Source organism: Juglans regia, chromosome 2 (assembly GCF_001411555.2).
Source record: "Juglans regia cultivar Chandler chromosome 2, Walnut 2.0, whole genome shotgun sequence".
Taxonomy (NCBI): Eukaryota; Viridiplantae; Streptophyta; class Magnoliopsida; order Fagales; family Juglandaceae; genus Juglans; species Juglans regia.
The window spans coordinates 7,605,621-7,630,557 of record NC_049902.1 but is presented as its reverse complement, the minus strand read 5'-3'; the positions used below and the strand labels follow the sequence as shown (position 1 = coordinate 7,630,557).

General features: G+C 35.6%; 2 protein-coding genes across 3 annotated transcripts; one reads left to right on the top strand and one right to left on the bottom strand.

The window, feature by feature from the left end:
- Nucleotides 1-225: 225 nt before the first annotated feature.
- LOC109021228 (SNAP25 homologous protein SNAP33-like) lies at nt 226-5,849 on the bottom strand. 2 transcript variants are annotated; one of them, XM_019003825.2, is made up of 6 exons: nt 5,604-5,849; nt 3,896-4,501; nt 2,147-2,240; nt 1,795-1,922; nt 814-911; nt 226-583 (listed from the first exon to the last, which is right to left on the bottom strand). In XM_019003825.2, exons 2-6 carry the CDS (start codon nt 4,391-4,393, stop codon nt 484-486), a joined length of 918 nt encoding a protein of 305 aa, XP_018859370.1. In that variant the 5' UTR covers nt 4,394-4,501; nt 5,604-5,849; the 3' UTR covers nt 226-483. The 2 variants fall into 2 exon arrangements, with proteins under 2 accessions (XP_018859370.1, XP_035543472.1); XM_035687579.1 differs by lacking the exon at nt 5,604-5,849 and adding an exon at nt 5,033-5,137.
- Nucleotides 5,850-9,813: 3,964 nt separating this feature from the next.
- On the top strand, nt 9,814-10,635 carry LOC109021225. Its single transcript, XM_035687652.1, has one exon. It carries the CDS (start codon nt 9,814-9,816, stop codon nt 10,633-10,635), a length of 822 nt encoding a protein of 273 aa, XP_035543545.1.
- Nucleotides 10,636-24,937: the final 14,302 nt, after the last annotated feature.

Genomic DNA, 24,937 nt, shown 5'->3' with positions numbered 1-24,937 from the left:
TGATGTTGCCCGTAAATGTAGTGAATGGGAGGTTAACACCAAGTGTTCCTTGGCTATCTTCGAAAGAAAAATTGTTTCTTTTATGCTGGTTATGATTCTGTTTCTGGTTGACTTTTAGTGGCAGGATTCTGGGGGTAGTTTTTTCTTTTTCTTTCTTTCGTTTCCTGGCCATAATCCCACCAAGATTCTACCTTTAAAAATGCCATTTTTCCTACACAGCAAAAATCTATAAGCACTTCTTTTCTGTTTTTTTTTAGCAACAAAGCATAAGAAGTTAAATTGCAAAAGATGTAGACAGAGTTCAACCCCCATAAGATCATAGTACATAATCATAGCTATACTCTCAACTGTGACAAAAATACATGAAAACACCAAATGCACCAAAGGTCGTCTAATTCATATGTCCACAAATCGACAGCAGTGATTGGGTATTGGAGAGGAGAGTGTTGGAAGTATCAGCTGCGATTGTTATGAATCTGCACTCTACTTTCCAAGTAAACGACGAGCACGTTGATTTGCACCATCCACCCGTCTGCCCAACACATCGACATCATCATTGAAAGGATCCAGAGCCTTGTTCTGGCTGTAATTATCATGAGTAATGTAGTTAGATCTTTTACACGACAGGTGATCAAGAGATAAGTTGACAGTTTCAACACTTTGGCACCCTCACTTTGTTTAAAGAAGAGGAAAAAGAAAAGGGGGAAAGGGGGAACGCCGGGGGAGGGGGGGGGGGGGTGTTTTAACCGAAATGGCAAAACATTGAATTGATAAAGGAAGTTCTACTTCCATGCAATTGACAACACAACTGACCTCTCAATTTCAGAGCCCATGTCAATAGCCATTTCCTTCAGCTCTCCCAGTAGATTGCTCAGATCAGACAGTGCATCATCTTGCTTTGAATGTTCCATCTGTAGAAGAAATGATGAGATTGAGGGACAGATACAAATTGCGCTGGAAAGCGACCACTAATACCACAAGAAACTTTAATATACAGAAGCCAACAGATTTTGGGGGCAGAATTTCCCAATCCAAGAACAAAAATCACAAACGAAAGAAAAAGGACTCTTTCTTTTATTTCTTTCTCTTGAAAAAAGAACTGCCAGAGTTTGAGAGGGGGGGGAGGGGGGGGGGGGAGTACAGGAAGGGAAAAAAATCATAAAGCAAGCAAACAAAGCATTAATATTAGCATAGTTTGCTTTAGTTGGGTTTGTGGGAGAATCTACAACCAAACTGAGGTTGGCCAGGAATCAAATTGAACCAGAGCAAAATAAAACGATAAAAGAAGAAGAAAATTGAAACCAAACTGGGGTTGGGTCAGTTCGTTTCATAATGTCATGGTTTGAGTTAAATTAGGAATTGAACAAATAACCAACCAAATATTCAATTCTTCCATCTTTCTTTACCTGAGCCAACTATGTTGAAACAGTTATGTCACCCATTAGTATTGCTTACGTGATTGTGTTTGTCAATTGACATACCAATAATGAAACCCCTGTCAAGTATATATGTTTGATGTTTATGAAAAGAATACATAGATGTTGCTTTAATAGGCTGGTTTCCTATTTTATGGTGAACGAACTGAAACTACACCAAACTGATGAGCCCTCAAAATCCCATCAAGACCTACACGATAAATCTGCTTTGATTTCGTATTACTCTTTGGTTGGCTTCTTTGCGTACGTCTAACAAAATGGAGCTATGTTTTTCATGCTTTGCTCTATTTTGTTTTTCAACTCATGCTTTGTTAAAAAAACAGTCATTGGTGCTTAATTAATGGAAAGATACACATACATCAACTTTCTGAAGTGCACTTGTGGGTTCAGCAAGTGAATTTGGTGTGTTTGACCGTCCCTTGACTGGATTCAATCCTAACCTTTCCTTCTGCTCCAAGTGGCTACCCTTTCTCCTGGATGAATCATCTGCATAACCAAGTAAATCACATCTGAAGAAACAAAACAAAAGAATAAAAACAGAAGGGAAAGTGCGAATAATGTTGCAAGGCCCACATAGTTCAGTCATGGCCAGTCTTCGTTTCTCATTTTCCAAAACCAATACCAAAACCAATATAATCTTTGATATTTGAGAAAGGGGGGTGGGCATCACAAATGAGTCATGAAAGGTATAGAACAGAAAGAAAGCTGACCTCCTCTGAAAACAGGGCCTCTAACTGGGCGTGTCTTCTTTGGCTTCCATGTCTTAGAGAACATGCCTCCAAGACTTCCAAGAAGCTTCTCACCCTGAAAAAAAAAAAAAAAAATTCAATTAATTTTTTTTTTTTTCCAATTCAGTCAATCCAAAAAACCCAAATGCCAACAGAATAAATTGAGAGGGCTGTATTTGTCATCAGAGGATTGCAATGCCAAAGGAAGCAATATTTCCTACATCAAGACTCCAGAAAAAATATACCACAAAGAAATTTGAGCCTACAAGTCATCTATCTTGACATTTACAATTGATTTTCTCCTTATTTCACAGTAATTATTTGTTAATTAACAATACTTTTTGTTTCTACTTCAGCAATTCCAGGAAGATGGAAAAATAATCAGACAAGAAACTCCAACAAAATGAAGCATTGATGATATACCTTAGTCAAACAAGGGTACAACAGAAACAAACAGGATACAAAACGTAATGCCAATTATGAAACTCAAATCCAGCAAGTGATCTCTCTCTCTCTCTCTCTCTCACACACACACAGGAGAGAGAGAGAGAGAGAGAGAGAGAGAGAGAGAGAGAGAGAGAGAGAGAGGTAATGGCTCAAACAAAGAATGACAAAGAATGAAATTATACATCTCCTAGAAGCATGACATACATACAAGAATATTAATAATAATATAATATAAACTTGGCAGGTGATATTCGATAACTATATTAGAAATTCAAAATATCACCTACTCCATCTCTTATCATGAGAAGTACAACTCTATCAAGCTATAAGTAGTATGCTTCTTGGTAATATATTACCTTGATTCCTAATGCATAGAATATTTTTTTGAGACCATTCCACACACTGCTTATGGGGGAAGGCAAAATGAATGAGCACAATGAGATGGTGGTGGCAGCTGAGGAGGGATGGTGATGCAGGTAGACAGTGCAGCAGTGGATTAGTCATGGTAATAATAACAGGGTGGTTATACAATTTTGGTGATAGAGTTGGCAAAGCACCAAGTTAAGATTGGTGGTACTCATCTAGTTTTCCACCCACGTGACAACAATTAGAAAGCTCAGGGAATTGTAATATATTAAATTTATTGGATAAGAGTGGTGCAACCAAAACGCATGGTCTATTTTTTGAGTTATTCTGTTCACAAGCCGGTGTGTAAAGTACACCATCCAGATCACTTAAAGGGTAAGATTTCATTTGTAAGATTCAAATTTTAAAATTTATCTTCCACAAATTATACCATGGAAGAAGTGTGTGGGGTAGAGGCCTTAGAATAGCAATACTCTTATTTTATTGTATTATGTATGTCATCATATAAAGACACGACTCCTTTGGTTTTCAAGCTAGAAAGCAGGATCAAAATTCATAAAAATAAAAATTATTTCCCCAATTCAGGACCATTCCTAATCAAGTTTATAAATCATGCAGTCGATATCCTAAATTAATGACTACCAACATACCAAGAAAAAAGATTGTATATGCACATGTATACAATATCAAAGACATCCATGTATATTCAACAGAAAAACAGACAAATATTAGAAATTTACACATGAGGACTTTAAGATATCATGTAAAAGCCCATAAAGTTCAAGTTAGTGCAGATGAAGCACAAACGATAAGGCAAAGAAAACTAGGCAGAATAAGAAAACTTTAAGTTTGATTTGTGTTATTAGATAAACTAATTCCTTAAAGTATATATTCTGATTTGAGGAATAAGAGCAATACCCTGCTGAGATTCTGATCAATGTCAGTAGCGACCATGTGGGTCCGGGTAATTTGCTCACCCTGGTGGTGCAAGGTGACCAAAGTATTGGTAGCATCCTCTCTTATTTCCTCAGCTATCTTCAGGCAGCTGTTGACAGCCTTCGTATTCTCCTCAGCCTTGTAAACAGCATAGTTCTCCAGCTCTTGCACAGATTGATTGTCTAATCCACCTGAGTCGTGGAAATCATTCTTGTACTTGTTTCTTGCTGCTGAAGTAAGTGCATAAGAAGATGAAGAAGAGGAGGTTGTTTGCCGCTCATCATCATCAAAAGGGTTGGTGCCAAAGTTTGGTGTCATTAGGGAAGGCTCAGAAGAAGTCCTCCTCGAGGAATTGTGTTTTTGCTTATTATTTAACTCATCATCATGGTACAAAGGGTTTGAGCTAGAATGAACAGCATATCCAGGATCAACTGAGTTATGTTTTGCAATCTTCACGGGAGATTTCTTTAAACCAAACATTTTGCAGTGATAAATATGCAGACTTCAGTCAGAATTTTTTTTTTGGCGTAAACGATCTTGCAAATGAAACCACAATACTACCGAACTGTAGAGTGATCAACAATGATTCTGCAGAAAGAAACAAGGACAAATATGTGAGCTCGCCACTGGTTGCAACAAGCAACAACTGAAAGCCAACAAGCTAAATACAAAGAGCATTTCGTATCAAAATATACAGTACTCGAGAATGAAAACAAGCCAATGATAAGAAAAAAAACTTCAAAGAATAACCCAAAGCCACCAGAACTCAAGATTCAAAGAGGGAAAATAAATAAATAAACACGAGCAATAAAATCAAGTCTATTTATGGTGTAAATAAGCACCATGAAAAGAGGGAATAAAAATCATAACCCGAAGCAGGCCGGTAGATCTTAGAAGTAATTGACTAATACGGCATATCCAAAATTCCAAAAGCAACACATGATATGACCAAAGGAATCAAGAAAAGTTATCGTAGTTTTCTACTAGTTGTTTTTTAAAAATAAAAATTCTGCGGGATAGTCTGACATGAAAATAAACAGAGCAAAAGGGAAAAAAAATCAATCAAAAACTGTACTATCGTTTGTGTAAACAAATCATAAACTTAAATAATAAACATACTCGTATACACTGCTAGATCGGAAACAGAATGCAGGAAAATTCTTGAATATGAGGTTATTCATCATTTGAGAACTAAGGAACCAAAACCTTGTCTAAGATGAACCTAAGGCGGCGATTTGACTTAGTCGACATGACTTTTATTCTCTATCAGCCATAAAACATTAAAAAAAACATTGTTTTCTTTTTACTTTCATCCCTTCCTCACCAACTAAAGAAGGGATCACCAAAAAACAAAAAACAAAAATAAAAACGTGCGACCCATGTAAAACATAACAAAAAATCTAAATCTTAGAAATGAAAGTTCAAGGACAAACCCAGAAACGCATTACCAGAAAAGGGAACATGGTTTTTTATATTATAACCTGAGAGACTTGCAATAATTATAACCTGAGAGACTTGCAATAGGCGAGCAAATGGAAATAGTATTGAGCGTATGATAAAGAAAACAAGAAACGCCAAGAGAAAAATGAAAATTAGAGAAAAACCCATCAAAACCCAGAAACGGAATCCATCATTTTAACAAAAAACGAATCATTATAATTAGTGGGCAACACAATCTCAATCTGGGTACCTCAGAAATTCCACCAAATGAAGGAGACAATCCTGCAAGAATGGAGAGTTGCACAAAACAAAGGCATTATATGAGAGAGAGATATAGAGAGGGGACGGTTTCAAAGGAAGACTGGGCAAAGCATGGGGCAGAAACACGTAAAACGCATCAAGAAAAGTCTTGGGGTAGGAAACTGGCATGAAAGTGCCAGTTTGAAAGCGTGTAAATTCACTGTAGACGTCTTTGTTTATTTTCCTTTATTTTTTTTTTCTCCAGAATAGTACAAATTTACAAATCAATTTATAAACTCGATCACACGCCTACTGTTCTCAATAATTTTTTTTTTAATTTCTTTTTTAAAATTTATCCGCAACTTTTTGTTTTTTTCGAAATTTTTGGACAGAATAGAATGAAGGAATATCTCTAATCTCTCTTGCAAACAAGGAAAACCAGTTCAACCAATTTTACTTTCACAAGAATATAAGACTATGCCAAGTTGGTTTCCATAATTAAAGCCAAGCAAGCCATATAAGACTTTTTGATAAGTTTTGTACAAATGATGTATAGATTCTAGAAACTGGAAAAAGATATCCAAAAAAAACAGATAGATATTAATTGTGAGGAGACCAGAAGATTAGGATTAAAGTTTAGAAGAACCAGTTTGACTAAAAGTTTTCGTGAGGGGACCAATCTTGATAAAAAAAAAAAAATTAAAATTGTGAAAAACAACTTGTCGTTTTTAAATTTTAAAGCAAAATGATCAAAATACTGGAATATATATGTGAAGGAAAATGATATCTATATTTATAATTTTATTTACAATCATACATGTTGATGTGTCCGTTATTGAAAATGGTAAAAAAATCTAAATTTTAAAATTTGAAAAAAAATACAATGAAATGTGGTTGCTATTCAATACGTATAATATTCTACATGAAATCATTTATTTTTTTATCATGCTCTCGTCATTTTATGATGTGTTATTAGATTATATATTATAAATAAAATATAATAAATAATTTTCAATCATTTAATACCACATCATGAGACAATGAGAATTGAGATGATGAGTAGCATTACCCATTATATATAAAGTTGTGCATACGTGTGGCACTACTCATACATAAATATGGCAAAAATGTTATTAACTTGTTTAGGGGGCAAAAAAAAAAAAATGATAATTGGAAGATTACCAATTTTAATATATTTTAAACTTGTATATTTCATGATATATAATATTGGAGCATTTTCGTTATAAATCGAGTCAATTTAAAATGTCGATACTTTATATATTCTAAATTTCTAGATTAAATATCTTGTTTTGATATTTTCTTCTCTTATTTACATCTAATTAAAAAAATATTGATTTGAAATAAGTTTCCTATTCAAACAAAAACAAAAACCAAGTCAAAGACCGAAAGGCCAAAAACTCATCAACGATATTTTTGTTATATCCCCTATATGACAAAGCTCCAATTATTAGTGATCCAATTGGAGAACAACACATGGCAAAGGGATTATTATATGAATATGAAGAAAAATTATATTTATAAATTAATATAAAAGATATATATACACTTTATGCAGCTAACATGACGATATTGGATTTTCAATAAGATTTAATTTTAAAATAAGATTTAATTTGAAATATATGAGTTGTATGATCAAGGGCACACCCTCTGAGAGGTGTGTGTGATCAATGAAGAGGATATGTAAATGAGGAAAGGCACATGATCTCCTTGATCTCTTCTTGTTCAAAAGAAGTCAATTATGTGGACAAAAGCATTTTTCCATCTAATTACGTTCAAATGTTTGTATTTTTATCGTTGATGACTCTGGATTTCACTTGCTTTACCCTTTTGTCTGGTTGAATAACTTGAATCATTTCATATCGTTAAGCCCGACACAAGACATCACATCACTTATTGATTGTCTGAACGAGTCTTGGTATCATTAAAGATATGTCCATCAAGAGTCATATGCAACACGCAGGACAATGAGTTTTAATAGTAAATTTAAGGGGCATAATTAGTATTTGGCGAGTTTTAATAGTAAATTTAAGGGGCATAATTAGTATTTGGCGAGTTTTAATAGTAAATTTAAGGGGCATAATTAGTATTTGGCATTTGGGAGCGATTGACAAAGTGTGTGATATATATAAATATAGATAATATGTGTTTTTTGTACGTGGTTATATAAAAAATCGTAATCATACATCATAAAATTGTATACAAAAAAGAGATAATCTTATAACCAGTCGGTCTGTCATCTACCAAAAAGCAGCCCACCAATAAATTAGTGCCACGTAGACTCGTCCATTGAAACATGAATGTCATTGCATTGTAGGAGATAACCTTGCAGCCCCTTCGAGGTGGCAGGCAGAGGGTTGCGAGTTTTTATGCATGAGCTCCGAAATTCTCGGAACTTCCTTTTACGTATCTTTTTCGTTTTCAACACTAGGGCTCGCCCATGGTGGCGCCCTCACCCCCACCGTGGCTTCGACGCTGCCAGGGGGATCTAATCAGGGTGATAAGGGAAAGAAGACCTTTGCGCAAGCAGTTAGGAGGCTGGAGACGGTTTCGTTCAAACTTCACATGCGGTATCCAGTGGACGTGAATGGTGAACCAGGATTCGTTTCCACGGATTTTGAAATGTCAAAAGCAGCAAATGATTTTCGGTATGCTCTGGTAGTAAAGTTTTCACGCTATAGGCCATCCATTGATAAGATACGGATGAACGTGATTAAGTCTCAGGGTTTGATGGAGGTGCCGATCATAAGTTTTATGGATGATTTTCACCTACTTATCCAGATGCAGTCTGAGGGTGATTTTGTGCATGCCTGGGCGCGCGAGGGTCGTGTTATTGATGGGTGTGTTTTCTGACTATTCAAATGGACCGAGGAGTTGATCTGCATGTAGAACCTTCGCTGGCACCCCAATGAATTTTCTTACCTGGTTTGCTTCTACACATGTATAGAGCTGATTGTTTACAAATCTTAGCCACAAGATTTGGCCGGTACTTGGGCACAGACAATGCAACAATCAATAAAACGAGGGCAACGGGTGCACGAATGTGTGTGGAGGTGGATTTAAAGGAGGAACTTGTTCAAGGTTTCTCGATTGTCGTTTTGGCAAATAGAACCATATGGCAGGAGGCACGTTATGAAAATATTGGATTTTATTGCACCAAGTGTTGCTAACAAGGGCATACGAAAGTAGTTTGTAGGTTGGGAGAGAATTGGCGTATGGTGGGGGGAGTAGGTGGCCATGTTCAGAAAAAGTTCCATCAAGTGTGGAAAGGAAAATCTAGTGAAGATGGAAAAATAACAGAGGATGGAAAAGCTAGTGAGGAAGGAAAAATAGGGGAAAAGGAGGGGAAAAAGATAAGGTGATGGACGATCTGGTTTTGACTAATTCTGGGCAGGATACAGAAGAACCATCCATAAAGGAAACTGCTTTGGTTTTGCTTGGGGAGGGGAGTTCAGAGAAACCGGATACAGAGTTGTTGATGTAGTAGCAGACATAACAAAATTTCATGGTTGTGGTTGAGGGTCAGACGTTAACGTCGAAGGAAGGTGCTGTTGATGTGGATTCGGAAGGCAATGGGCCAATATTGCAAGAGACAAGTTTTACACCTAGACTTGTAAGAGGGGTAGTGTATAGCGGTGTGATATAGGGAGTCTGATGGTGGAATTGTTGCCAATGGGGGAAGGACCTTTTTTTTAGGGGGACTAAACATTTCTTATTTTAGAACTACTAGAACTAGAATAAAGGGCTAACGTAGTGCCCAGAAATGTTGTCGTCGTGGGGAAGGACATACAAGTTTTATTTTCAGATAATGAAGAAGAAGTTGCTTCGGAACCTCTGGTTCGAAACAAACACTATAGTTCGGATTCTGAGAGTAACCAGCCAAGTCACATATCAGAAGCAAGGAGACATTTGGTGAGACAGTCACAACGGGTATTATCCCGACCCTCTAAACTTAATTTATGATTCATAAATGTTTAGTGTGGAATCTACGCGGATAGGTAGTTCCAAAAGTAGATTAAAAAGTTTTGTTAAAAAGTATGGAGTTGATATTGCTGGTATTTTGGAGCCTTTTGCTGCAATTGATAAAATGCATCTTTTGGCATGTTTGTTGGGGTTACCGAATTTTTGTAGCAATGCAAAAGAAGCGGGCAAAATATAGATTTTTTTGGAGTGGAAATTGTGATTGGGAGGTGCTATCTAAAATGAATCAGTCCATCTCTGGGTGGTTTCGGATGGGTGTAGACAAGATCTTAGTTTCTTTTATCTACGCGAAGTGTATTAGTATGGAACGTAGAGGTTTATGGCAGAATTTAGCGAGTGTGGTTGATAATGAATCCCCTTGGATTGTTGTAGGGGATTTTAATATTATTCGTGATGATAGTGAGAGGGTTGGTGGTAACCCACGGCCAATTTCTTCTATGGATGATTTTAATAATTGCCTTGACTATTGTGGATTATTGGATCTCCAGGTAGTGGGATGTCGGCTATCGTGGTGCAATGGCCACGAGGGTCAAACGAGGAGTTGGGCTAGACTGGATAGAGCCCTTGTCAATATCCAATTCACCAATCAGTATCCTTCAGCTTTCTTTGAATATCTTAAAAAGAAGACTTCGGATCACTGTCCTATGCTCATTTCCTTCAAAAAACATGTGGTTAGCTATGGGCCTCATCCTTTTCGCTTCCAAAATATGTGGACTACTCATGCGGATTTTAAAACTTGTGTGGAAGACGTTTGGAAGGAACCTTCTCCGGCATTGGATCTTTTACGTTTAGCGAAAAAGCAAGAGAAAACAAAGATAGCGCCCCGACCTTGGAATCAACAAGTCTTTGGGCATGTTGGGCAGAATATTAAAGAGTTAGAAGAGAAATTGGAGGTTTTAGAAAGTCGTCTTCAAGGTGGCCACGATCAGGACGTTGAAACTGATTTTTTGGTTACTAAACTTGAATTGGATATCTGGGAACAAAGGGAAGAAACCAGACTTGCTCAATTGGCTAAAAAGAAGTGGCTTACAGAAGGGGATTAGAATACAAAAGTTTTCCATGCGGTGGTTAATCAACGGAGGAAAAATAAGATCATTTCTTACATGCAACTTGAGAATGGTAACATTTTGGAGTCGTCGGAACAGGTTCATAATAGGGCTTTAAATTATTTTCAACAATTTCTTTCTACTCATTCTAATGTTGAACAAGTGGATCTTTCTTCGCTTATTCAGTGTTCGATCTCTGAGGATAATAATGTGGCTCTTAGTAGGGCGCCGTCTGAGGCTAAGATTTATGATGCGCTGAAGTCTATCCCGAAAGAGAGCTCGCTGGGACCTGATGGTTTTGGCTCGGGTTTCTATCTGAGTTGTTGGGGTTTAATAAAAGACGATGTCATTGACACTGATTTCTTTTCAGGTTCTACATTGCCTAGATTTTACACGGCTTCTTTTTTGGTGTTGATTCCGAAGGTTGATGATCCCAAGAGTTTTAACAAGTTCTATCCGATAAGCCTTTGCTCAATTGCGTATAAAATTCTCTCTAAGGTGCTCGTGCATCGAACGACGCCTTTTTTAGCTTAGTTGATCTCGCCTGAACAAGGAGCTTTTATTCTAGGCCGTAGCATTTTTGAAAATATTACTTTGGCATAGGAATTAGTTCAATCAATAAAGCATTTTTGAAAAATATTAGCATTTTTTATATGGCTAAAGCCTACGACTGTGTGGACTGGAATTTTTTGCTAAATTTGTTAACTTCCTTTGGGCTTTCGGCGCAAATTTGTAATATGGTGCGGGAATGTGTTCAATCACCTTGGTTCTCCATTATGAAGAATGGTACTTACAAAGGTTTTTTCCAACCGTCTCGGGGTCTTTGACAGGGGGATCTGCTTTCCCCATATTTATTTATTATTATGGAGGAGGTTTTGTCAAGATTACTTCGCAAGAATTTTGTAGCGGGTCAAATTGGTAGTTTTTCACATCCAGTGGGTGCACCTCTTGTCTCTCATCTACTTTATGCTGATGATCTCTTAGTGTTTGTGAATGGTGGCAAGCGTTCATTTCAGCGTCTTATGTGAACCTTGGCGGAATATGAAAAATGGTCAGGGCAATTAATCAACAAAGATAAGTCAGCATGTTTCTTCTCAAAATATATTCCAGAAGTTTGGCGTCGTAATCTCATGCGACTAACTGGTTTTGTGGAAAGCAAGTTCCAGTCACTTATTTGGGAGTCCCTCTGGTTTCTGGTAGGCTTATTTCAAGGGAATTAGAGCCACTTATTGAGGAAATTTGGAGAAAAGTAGTTGGATGGAAATTAAATTTGCTGTCTCAAGGTGCTCGACTTACACTCCTCAAACATGTTCTATCATGTATGGCCACACACCTTCTGTCAGTGTTAAATGTGCCGCTCAAGGTGGTTAATAAGTTAAACTCATTGCTCTCAACTTTTTTCTGGGGAGAATCGAATGAAAAGCAAAGGATGAAATGGTGTGCTTGGGATCGTCTTTGTAAACCTTATAAGGAATGAGGTATTGGTCTGAGGAACTTTCATGAAGTGCAGAGGTCACTCCACATGAAATTTGTGTGGAGATTGCTAACAGTGGAGAACATCTGGACCCAATTTTTTCGTGCAAAATACTTAAAACATGGTCACATTTTAATGATTGAGGCCAGACAGATAGCTTCTCGTTTCTGGAAGTCGATTATGAAGGTTATGCCTGAGATAGCAGAAAATGTCACAGTCAAAGTGAGGGAGGGTAACTCGTTGTTTTGGTTCGATCGATGGTTGGCAAGTGGACCTCTTGCTACCAGTTGGGACATTGTGCATGCTGAATTAAAAATTAAGGATGTCTAGGTAGATGGAGCATGGGATGAGAATTTCCTTGTTGATATCTACAGTGAAAAAACATAGGAAGTGTAGCACGAAATTGTGGCTGGGAAGACTGGGGAAGACATAACCATATGGAAACCAGCAGGATCTAGAGTGTTTATGTCGACCTTAGCGTGGGAAGTCATTCGTATAAAAGGAACTGAGCAGATGGGCATGGACTGGATTTGGCACCATCTCCTCCCAAAGAACGTTTCCGTCTGTATGTGGAAAGCATGCTTTAAGGGGATGCCTTTGGACTCTCGGGTACGAGCACTAGGAATACCTCTGGTTTCTCGGTGTGATTACTGCATTCAAGGTCACTCTGAGGACTTGAACCATGTATTAGGTACGGGAAGTATAACGGAAGAAGTTTGGAAGATGGCTGCCATCGATCTGGGGATGAATTAATTGTTTGGGATGTCTTGGTGGGTGATTGTTTTGCAATGGTTCAGTTTAGCAAAGAAATCGAGCCATAGGGGAATTTTGATTGGAATCATTCCGTCCATTATCACGTGGCTTCTTTGGATGTGTATATGTAAAGCGCGGATGGAAAATAAACATGAATTGGCATTGGAGGTTTGGATGGCAGTAAAAATTTGGTTACGGAAGATCTCTTCTCTCATGGTGAAACATTGGCCTCTTTCGTATAGGGATGAGAGTATACTTCGAGCTCTTCAAATTCCTTGTGTGGACCATGTTCGGCCTAGACCAAGACTTGTTTATTGGGAAAAACCAGATATCGGATGGGTCAAGCTATGTAGATGGGAGTTATTGTGGCAACTCGGGGAGGTGTGGTGGAGGTGGCATCATTCGCAACCATCATGGTAATTTCAAAGGGGCTTTCTCTTATGTTTTTTTGGGCAAGTTATGAACAATGAGGCTGAATTAAGGGCGTTAATTCATAGTATTTCCTTATGTAAAGAGTTGGGCTTCAATCATTTTGTTATTGAGAGTGATTCCAGTTTGGTGGTTTCTTGGCTAGCTTCTCGCAAGTGCACAACTTAGTACTTATGGGATTATTGGGAGGAACTTTTGGTCTTATTGAGGAATGTGTATTTCACAATTCAACATTAATTTAGGTAAGGGAATAATGCGGCGGATTTCCTCGCTTGAAGGGGAGAGGAAGGTCATAATAATACTTTTGTTGATTTAGGTTCTTTACCTTGTAGCCTGAGAGGTATTCTTAGGTTGGATAAGGCTGGTCTTCCACATGTTAGATTGTAGTTTGTTGGTTGAGTTTGTTTTATTTTGGTTGGATACAAGGGATGGCTTTAGTGTCTTATCTATAAATCCCTAGTGTTGTTCTTGTTACCGCAGTAGTATTCCTCCGCCATAAGTGATGGCTATTAATAAATTGGGACGGGGTCATTATTGGACATGTGGTCTCCGACTCTTCTTTTTTTTTTTTAAAAAAAAAACCCTTGCAGCCCCTTCTAGAATCCATCGCAGACTCTCATCTCCTTCCCAAACTTGCAGATGACTATCAAATAAAATTCAGTGAGAGGGAAAACAAAATCAAAATCATTAAATAAGAGAGGGGGAGTGTAAGGAGACCTTGTGATAGGACGATTTGGTTTGACCTCGATTCCTCGGATGGTTACCAGATTCCCAATATCACCGAGTGCTATACAGTTTCTTGCTTCAGCTGCATCATTCTTCTTCTGCCGCTTACCTCCTCCAACTACTGTCTCACCTAAAAAAAATCAAAGTCAAATGATAAATATTATAACGTTTGGTCTGAAATAAAGAATTCCAAGGCATTCAGACAAAAAAAGAAATGCATTAATCAAAAAAAGAAGATGGTGGGCCAAAGAGATGATGGGTGTGACGGAGATGGTGGCGCCAAAAGTTCGAAACTGGTGGCTAATGGATCTGAAATTTGTGAGGGGCGTTTGACTAGGTTAAGGCATCTGAAGAAGAGATGTACTTTGCAGGGGGATTTCGACTGGGGCATTCGACTGTGATGACCCTCATGTGAATTGTGTGAAATCACTGACATGTCGGATTAATATTGGAGGCTGGTAATCCCTTGAGAACAGTTCGACTGGTGCAAAGTGGTTTTCTACAAAAAATACATGTCTATAAATCATCTTATAAGATCATTCTCCTTAGGATTTTCGTAGTTTGCTAGAGATCATTACAAAAAGAAAAGAAATTGAAATATCAACTTAGGATTTTTCCTTCAAATTAAGCTCGACGACAATCTTTTATGGAATAAATTCATCTATTATCATCTATGAAGTGAAATTCTTGGCAACTTCTTTCTCAATATAAACCAACAAATGATCTGCATGAAACTCATCTTCCATTCAAGTACGCAATCTAGTTTTTATAAGTTTCATGGTAGAAAATGCTCGCTTAGTAGTAGCAGTAGAAACGGAAAGAGTTAATACTAAAAGATTTAACTTGTCAATCAAATAATAAATCTTTGATTTTTATGAAATTGCTAGTCCTTTGCATAGCTTAGATAATATAGACATATCTTAAAAATCTGGATGCGTCAGCACATCAAGCTCATAATGCTGCAATTAAATTCTCAAAAAGAACTTTTCTTGCTCAGTAAAATCTTGTGCATAAAACTTCTAAACCAATTTGCATATATCATCAATTTCAAATTATTTGTATTCACCTTTAGGGTTTAAAGCAACACTAAGAATGAGATGTTCTATTGTATGTTCATTAAATCTATTGTTCAATTCTTATAACTGGAAGTCTATTGTAGCAGTAAATATATCAATCCTAAAATGATACTCCATTGTTGTCAATGACTTGTCAACTTGACGACGAGATTTGCCTCAAACTCTAGTATATTGACCATTCATATCAAGAATATCAATTTTGTATTTTTCACAAAATGATTTAACATCAGTAAGCAAAGACTCCCACCCATCATCTCTCAGCTTTTGAATGAGTACTTTTGTGGTTGAAACTTGAAACTAGGTTCATGGCATTCACAATATCTTGAAAATTTTATTGCAAAGATTGACAAAGTCTTTAGTGATTCCCATTATTTTTTTTTATCACATGTAATATCAGAATAAATTCAAAAGATGTTAATACCATATAAGTCGCTTTAAAATCACCACGTTGAGAATAATTTGATCCCTCATTTGAGATAGTATTGATAACTGAGCAAGTAGCACCGAACATCCTCATCAAGCTACAAATAAATTGAAAACGAGATCCCAATTTAGTATCTCCAGCTCGTAGTAGCATACCAACTTGATTTGTCCATTTTTCAGTCTCAATCTCATTAGAAGCGATCAAACTTTCAATTTCAATAGCTTTAGCAATTGTAATTAATCGTTACGTTTAGAAGAACCAACAATAATATTAATAATGGATGTGAAATGGACAAAAAACTAATGAACATGTTTGGCTTGTCTAGAGACTGCAACTAAAGCTAATTGTAGTTTATGAGCCAACAATGCACATCATATGCATAGGGATAGTCTTTAAGAAATAAAGTTTGTAACCCATTCCATTCACCGTGCATATTACTTCCTCCATCATATCATTGACCTTGAATATTCTCAATTTGAAGGTTGTAATGAGAAAGAATAACACATATCTTTTTTAGAGTTAGTGTCATAGTATCTTTGACATGCATAATATAAAAAAATTGCTCTCCAATAAAACTATATTTATCAATAAATCTCAAAATGATAGTCATTTGTTCTCTTTTAGACTCATCTCGAGCTTCATCAATGAGAAAACAAAAAATTGGCATTGCGAATCACATTTCGCACTTTATTTGCAAATATATGCAAAACTTCCTTTTGAATTATGGATGATGCATATTTGACATTTTGTGGAGCATTGTTCATGAAAACTCATTCAACTTGATCATTATAATTTGCCAGAAGTTTTATCAGTTCAATGAAGTTACCTTGATTTTTTGGGTTAGAGCTTTATCATGACCTCTAAAGGCACAAGCTTGGAACGTAAGCCATCAAACACTATCTAATGAAGTTTTGAGCAGCAACCGATTATTCGTCATCTCTTTTGATACTTGTTTTTCAACTAACTTGTTAATATGTCTTGATTGATTTATTAAATCCTCACAACATTTCACAATATTTTATGTGGTGAATTTAGTTCTCTCCCCACATGTTCTATTAAAGGACAACTCATTTTATCATTTACTTTTTTCCAATTGTCAAAACCTTTATTGGTAAATGCATCTGATCTAGGACGGCCCGTTGATTTCTTAGCATAAACATAGCATAGAAGACAAAATACAACATTCTTCAATGGTGAGTACTCCAACCAATTTTAATATATTTGAAACCAAGAAAATTGAAATCGGCAATGTTGATTGCCTATTCCTGAAAATGAATATTTTGAAAGTTTAGATAGATAACCAGCTTTAAGATAGGCACGTCAGATCTCATCTTATATGTTAGTAGGAAATTTATATATTTGTGGACGTAATCCTAGATCATGTTCCAAAGAGATAGCATCCATCTCTTCAATTTGGATTCTTGAAGTTTTAGAGAGGCTCTCATCAGTGATAGAAGTATCATGTTTCGTTGTTACCGAGCTCTCTAAACGTATATTACTCTCCGAATTGTCCACGTCTTTTTTTTAAAAAAAAGAATCAATTGTTCTCGACTTACTCATATTTTTCTATACTTTAAAAAAAAATTATAGATCAAGAATAAATCTAAGAAGTACCTAATAAGTAATGATATAAAGTTGTTAGATTTTTTTGTATAGTTTGTAATTACTATTAATAAGTGAACAAAAAAACATGTGAATAACAAATAAATTTTATAAAAGTATGTGAAAAAAAAAAACATGTGACCATGTGAGTCTCTCACAAATAAATTATAATCAATGGGTCATCACAAATATATAAAAAGAAAAAAGAAAAAAAAATGTGGTTCATCAATGTCTCGGGCTCAAGATAAATTATAATTATAATGATTCATAAACTTACTGATCCATGGATTCAGAACATTACAATGAAGATGAAAGGAAATAAAATAGAGTTGTCATTGCAAGTAAATAATAATAATGTACATTAGTACACTGTACATGTTTAGATTAACATACCCAAAACTATAAATCTAGCATTACAGGTGGGGACTACTTTAGGAGAAAACCAACCGAAAACTTTGGTCTGTGCAGCTGTGCTTTGACTCTAGCACTAGTGTTGTAGAGAATGAGAAGAAAGCTTGAAGTGATGGATTGTGTACTACAGAAAGAGAGATACATGGTATCATATATGTGATGGATTGAGTAACAGTGTAAGTGTGTCAGAATATAAAGTCAAAATATTAGATTAATCTCAGTATTAGATTATTTGGGATTTCAGTTATACAAAGAAAAATTATAATAATTTATATAGTATATTAATTATTATTTTTTTAAATACCACCCCTCTGGTAAATTTGTTAGTCTCTTCATTGACTACTAGCTAGTAAGCGTACTTCTAATAATTAATATGCTTATTTTAAACAATATTACAAAGCAAGTAAATGTGATCATTCTTTTTAAGTGCACTCCCCAAACAAAAACTAAACTTGTTAAAAGTCTCTTTCACTCAATAACCCTCTTTACTCTTGAGTGCTTGTAGAACTATTACTTTTTCCCCTCCACTACCCTACATGCCAAATTCATATAGATTTAAAGGGGCTCAACAATCCAATCCATTGTTGGGATCAAATAGAGATAATGATACATCAGTGACCTAGCATGACAAAACACTTTCCAAGGGCTTGGATTGTCTAGTATTTCATCTTATTAAAATCCCTTTAGAGCTCCACTTCTCTTCACCTAACATTTAGCATCTCATTCCCACATATGCATATTACTCATGTGTCACCACAAATAATTGAGTTTGGAATTTATCTATATATTCATGCTTTCGCCCCTTTTTTCCAAGGGACTCCATGCTCCTTTAACTAAGTAGATGAGAGTGTACACTTTCAAGTTTTACATTTCAATCTAGTTAGCACCCACTTGTTGCAATCTCCAAGCTTTCTTGTAAATATAAAACTCAATAATCCAATTTTTGAATTATCGCAGAAATTGCCTTTACAACAATAAACATTTGTTTAAGGCCCCGTTTGGATTCAGAGATGAATTGAGATAAATTGAATAAAATATTATTATTATATTATTTTTAATATTATTATTGTTTTGAGATTTGAAAAAATTGAATTGTTTATTATATTTTGTGTGAGAATTTGAAAAAATTGTAATGATGAGATGAGATGAGATGAGTTGAGGTGAGTTTCGAATCCAAACGGGGCCTTAGAAATCAGGAGATCAAATAAGCTTAGTCTATTTTCTAAATTTTATTAACACTATAGTGATGCATGAGATTTCAGAAAAATAAATAAATAAATAAGATGGGAGACTAGTTATCATATAGAAATATCTTTTCGCCGCACTCTTTATGAGGTTTTTGCTTTCTACCATTGTCATGGATGAACGACCATCGCATCCTTTCTCCCTCTTTTCTCGTTCTACATTTCTCCTACTTTTCTCTTATTCTTCTACTCCCCTTATGAATTTTGGTTTTAAATTCATATATTTTTAACTTAGGTACATTCGTTCTGACTCTCCACTTTATTTTGTAGCCAATGTGATTGTCCAAGCTTACCTTGTTCACACCCTCCTCTGATAGTATCACCCTTGTTCGTATCAATCACTATGGCTTTATAACTTATATCACTTCTTCGCTATGTCAAGCCCTTAAGCTAATATTTGAAAATTTTGCTATTATAATTGTTATATATTTGTTTGAGCGCTCCTTTCAACCCCTTTTAGGCCTTTTTACGAGAGTATTGCTACGTGGTAGTTTCGCATTACGTTATCATGTCAATTTACGTTTTGTTGCAAAATATTTCTATCCCTAACATTATTCTTAAATTAATGTCACAATTCATGTTACTCAAATGCCATGGTGGTATTAAAAATAAAGAATACTAAAAAAATATTAAAAAAATGCAAGAAACTATACCACTAACTTCAAAAAAAAAAATTAAGAGTTATTAAACACTGTTGTGCTTGTAGAGTGGGAGTAATGGTAGTAGATGATGGTCTACTTTTTATTATTACTCATTTAAAAAGTAATATGATAAATCGAAATAATTAGCAAAAACCTTAACATTGATCAATAGTATTGTGACGTTAGAAATATAGATAATGAGGGGATCCAATAGTGGAGATGAAACGCAGCTGAATGTTTCTCACGGATGTAGTGAAAGTCAACTTTAATATGCTTAGTTTGAACATGGAACATAGTCAACTTTATAGTGTTACAAATATATTCCATCGCACTCAACTCATCTAGGTTAGTGGATGGGTTGTGCTGGTTTAGTGAATTGGAGGACGGTTGAAGTCAGAAGGTGGTGATTGTGTATAAGGTGACGTGGCCTGAGTAGAAGTCTTAGCAGAAGAAAGAGCAGGTAGATGCATGAGTTGAAATTTCAAAGTAAGGACTACTTGAACTGGTGGTGACCTGACAGTATCCTTGTAGAATAGTTGAATACTTGGCTGGAAATTTAGACTCATTGAACACAACACTCCGAGAGGAATAGACCTTTAGTGATCATGGATCAAAGCACTTATAACCTTGTTAGTTAGAGCAATACCCCAAAGAGATGCAAGGTTTGCTACGATAGGTTAGCTTATGATCTGCATAAGCTCTTAACAAGGGATAACAAAGACAGACAAACATACAAAGGAGAATGTAGTCTGGTTCTTTACCAATAAACTTAAAGAATGGTGTTTCGAAGTTCAAAACTGCAAATGATAATCTATTAATGAGGTATACTGCAATAAGAAATGATAGATTTTCTACTAGATTTTCTACTAATAGTGCAACATAATAGATTTTCTACTAGAAGCTTGAATTTAAGAAAGCAATTGAAAACTTTAGCTTTATTTGAAATAGGATACAACCATGTGAATCTACTAAAATCCTATAAAGAGTACATAGAATTTGGATCCATGATTAGACATCACAGGTGAGTAGTAAACATCATAATGAATTAATCTCTTAGTGTGACTTAGAGATTCTGGTTGAATCTTAAAAGGGTTGTTGTTTAGCTTTGCTAAGCTGAAAAGGTTCACAAATATGCCCTTTTGACACTGTGTTCTGATACCATGAAAATATTACAAAACTGTTTTGGTTTCACAACATAATAAAACTGAGTCTGACTAAATATATTTATAGTGTTACATCAGTGTTTGAGTTGTACAGGAAAGTATGCTATACATGATCATATATTTAGGATTACACACTTGATTCTATCAATATTATATTATTATAGACGATTATCACAAGGGATAAGTATCATAGAGGATAAGCTCCAGTATTTGAATATTTGATAGTGTTGATCTTCTAGGTTTGAGATAACTATTATCATTTAGCTCTGAGTATTGTTTGAAATAGGATACAACCATGTGAATCTACTAAAATCATCTAAAAAGATTACATAGAATTTGGACCCACGATTACACATCAAAAGTGTGATTTAGAGATTCTTGTTGAATCTAAAAAATGGTTGTTGTTTAGTTTTACCAAGCTAACAAGATTTACAAACATGCCCTTTTGACACAGGAGCACTTAAGGGAAGCTGATGACTCTAAAGTAAATGTTGGAGAATTGACTCTGAAGGATGTCTCAGTCGTAGATGCTAGGTGCTAGTAGAGGCCTTGACTCCAAGCAATGATGTGAGACCCCTCGATTTATTTGCAGCAAGTTGAAAAGGATATAAACCGTTCTTATTGGGACCTTGAAAGAGTACCACGCATGTCTTGTTGTCCTCCACAGTGTAATCAAACTCAATTAGTGAAAGTGATAATTATTGTCCAAAAAACATTTATTAATTGATAATAGGTTAGCTGATGCAGTAGGACAATGGAGCAGATTGTATAAATGAAGTTTAGATGTTTGGGATTTTATGTAAGAAGATCCTATATGAGAGATGTGCAAACCTAAGCCATTACCTACGCCTACTGTCTCAATCCCTTCGAAAGTTTGTCGATTGATGATGTTGTTTGCATCAGGTATAATGTGGGCAGTTGCACCGCTATCAAGAAACCAATCTACATAGCTAAACTGAGTGTTAGTCTAACGTGTCATGGCTGCCAGTTGTGCAGGTGGGTGACATCCTTGGTAGGAGTAGTTCATGTGATGAAAGCAATTGAAAGCTCGATGATTGCTTTTACCACATAGTTGGCAAGGTGATCTGCTACCTGAGTTACCAACTAAGGGATTTTGAGATTTGGGTGGGTCGGAGCCATGTGCATTTGATTGTGGTCTTTAATTGCCTTTTTCATTGTTTGAAAAATGTTTGGTAGTGTAAAAGGCAAAGGATCCATTACCACCAGGATGTTGATGTTGGGTCTCAAGGAGGATTTCATGATTTAGTAGCTCAGCTTGGAAGTCCGAAAAGGACATGTCATGTTCATGAATTGAAAGTATAAATATAGTTATGAATGAGTTATATGTGGGGTTGAGTCCTCCAAGAACAAAGGAGATTAAATCTTCACCTCGAACAGGTTTGCCTAAAGTAGCAAGTTGGTCAACCCATAACTTAGCTTGATTTAGATACTCTTTACAAGATTTAGTGCCTTGATTAAGACTTTGCAATTGTCGCTTGAGATGGGAGATCCTTGATCTAGACACAGCAGTTACTGATAAACAAGTGTATCCTATGCTAATTTAGAAGTACTAATGTTATGCATAGATGATACTAAAGTTGGTGAGAGAGAACAAAGGATCCAACTTAACAGATGTTGGTCCTTTTCCTACCAATTGATATAGACAGGGTTCACATTCCCAATATCATGATATGTGTCTGAGATGAATTTAGGTGGATAGAGTTTTGTATCGTTAATTATCCCCAAGAGATCATAACTACGAAGAATAGGGAGAAATTGTGAGACCCAACCAAGATAGTTTGTGTCATCATGTTTAATCCCATAAATGGAGTTGAATGATGGAAGAATGGTGGTGATGGAAGGAGTTGTATATATGGAGGATGGAATCAAGATGTTTGAATAGAACCTAGATTGGCCATGATCACAAGAATGAGGTTGGCCAACAATGCTCTGGTACCATATAAATATTGCAAAACTATTTTGGTTTCACAACTTAACAAAAAGTGAGTGTGACTGAATATATTTTTAGTGTTACATCAGTGTTTGAGTTATATAGGGAAGTATGCTATACACAATCATATATTTAGGATTACACACTTGATTCTATTAGTATTATGTAGTTACAAATTATTATCACAAGGGATTAGCTATAGTATTTGAATATCTAATAGTGTTGATCTTCTAGGTGATGTGCAGACCCTTATCTTGTTTGAGATAACTTTTATCATGTAGTTCTGTGTATTATTGATATGTACCCTTAACAGGGATTACATCTCACACACAACTTGCAAACAAGGGATCGAGATGGATCATTTGCATAAATCATTATACTAAAAACTAATACATAACAAATATTCTTAACTGCTTAAGCACTGACAGTCTAAGATAGAAATAGAGACTACATGGCTTTTTGACACTTTTGGCTATCAAGCAAACATGCTTAGGAACATAAATATCTATATCTCTTCCTGAACCATATAACATAAAAGTGAAACTATTGGACTTTAGGACTACCCAAACATTGATACTATGGTGACAAAAAAAGGTCACGGATACAAACTGTACTTATAGCACAACAAGTCGCAAAGCCTCTTCTTCGATTCCCTAGTAGATGTGATGGCTTTATAACAGATATCGTCATCTGTAGTAAAATTGATAAATTTTACTTTCTAAATGTTCTTGCACAAAGCAATAATCTATAAAAGACTTTGAGTTCAATACTTTTGACAACTTCACATATTGTCTGTGAGAAGTACTAGCCCTGTAAGAAAGATTAAGCATGTATATAAGAATATTAAGAACAATATTCATTTTCCTATTGAAGTTAGAGAGTGTTAGGATATGAATTAAAGAACCTAACATAACGCAAAGTACAAATCCATGGGCAAGAGAACTGTGCAAATACAATATCGACTACGCTACTTGACATTGAGAAGTATGAGAATTTTGAGCGTACAAGTCATCTATCTTGACATTTTCAAGTGATTTTCTCCTTATTTCACTGTAGTTAACTTTTTACTTCTACTTAAGCAATTCGAGGAAGATGGAAAAATAATCTGACAAGAAAGTCCAACAAAATGAAGCATTGATGATGTATCTTACCAAACAAGAGTACAATAGAAAGGACAGGATACAAAACATAATGTCAGTTATGAAACTCAAATCCATCAACAAATCTCCCTCTCTCAAGAGAGAGTGAGAGAGAAAACGGGGTAATGGCTCAAACAAATAATGACAAAGAAGAAAACGATACATCTTCAAGAAACATAACATGCATGCGTACAAGAACAATGATATAAACTCGGTAGGTGCTATTTGATAACAATATTAGAAACTCAAAATATCACCTACTCCATCTCTTATCATAATAACAAGTACAAACTCTATCAAGCTATAAGTAGTATGCTTCTTGGTAATATATTACCTTGATTTCTAGAGCATAGAATATTTTCTTGAGATCATATACACACACACTTCTTAATGGGGGAAAGTAAAATTGTTAGAATTTAAGAACAACATGTTGGTGTTTTAGAAAAATGGTAACAATCCTGATATGGTGTTTGTCTCACAGGTTGATGTGCGATAGAGGAATTTCAAGCGAGTAAATTGTGCATATTCAGTCTTTATTTATAGACCACAAGGCAAATAAGGCACTAGTTGGCAAGGGGCACAACCGTTTGACCAAGTTAAATGATTTTGTCACTTGACACTTTCTCAACCAACACCCTCATGGGAATCATCATCATAGAGAGGGTGCAAGCCTAAGGGTACACCGTTTAGTGTGTGATCACCACTCTTCTAATCTACATCTCCCACTTGAACACACAACAATAGTGATGAATCCATAGTTGAGTATTTTACCTATTTACTTTTCAAGCTTTCATCCTCTTTTTGCAAATTCTATTATACTTATTTAACAATAATTGTGTATAAACATCAGACCTTAATCCATAATTACCTTCAACTGTATCCACAATTTCCTTAATAGTTTCATAGTTTTTAAAAAGAGGAATGATATCATCATTCATGCACTGTAAAATCGAAGCTCTTGCCCAAGAGAAAGGGAGAGTGAGAGAGTGAAAGAGAAAATAGGTAATGGCTCAAACAAATAACGACTAAATAAAATGTTACATCTCCCATAACATGCATACAAGAACAATAATATAAACTCGGCATGTGATATTTGATAACAATAGTAGAAATTCAAAATATCACCTACTCCATCTCTTATTATAATAAAAAGTACAAACCCTATCAAGCTATAAGTAGCATGCTTCTTGATAATATATTACCTTGATTCCTAGAGCATAGAATATTTTCTTGAGACTATATACACACACTGCTTGATTAGGGAAT

Excerpts from the sequence above, each read along its gene's own strand:
- LOC109021228 (XM_019003825.2), bottom strand. The coding sequence starts at position 4,393 with ATGTTTGGTTTAAAGAAATCTCCCGTGAAGATTGCAAAACATAACTCA. Across the intron at positions 1,923-2,146 it reads AGGCCCTGTTTTCAGAGGAG|ATGATTCATCCAGGAGAAAG; the intron begins GTCAGCTTTCTT and ends TTGGTTATGCAG. Across the intron at positions 912-1,794 it reads GTGCACTTCAGAAAGTTGAT|ATGGAACATTCAAAGCAAGA; the intron begins GTATGTGTATCT and ends TTTCTTCTACAG.
- LOC109021225 (XM_035687652.1), top strand. The coding sequence starts at position 9,814 with ATGAATCAGTCCATCTCTGGGTGGTTTCGGATGGGTGTAGACAAGATC.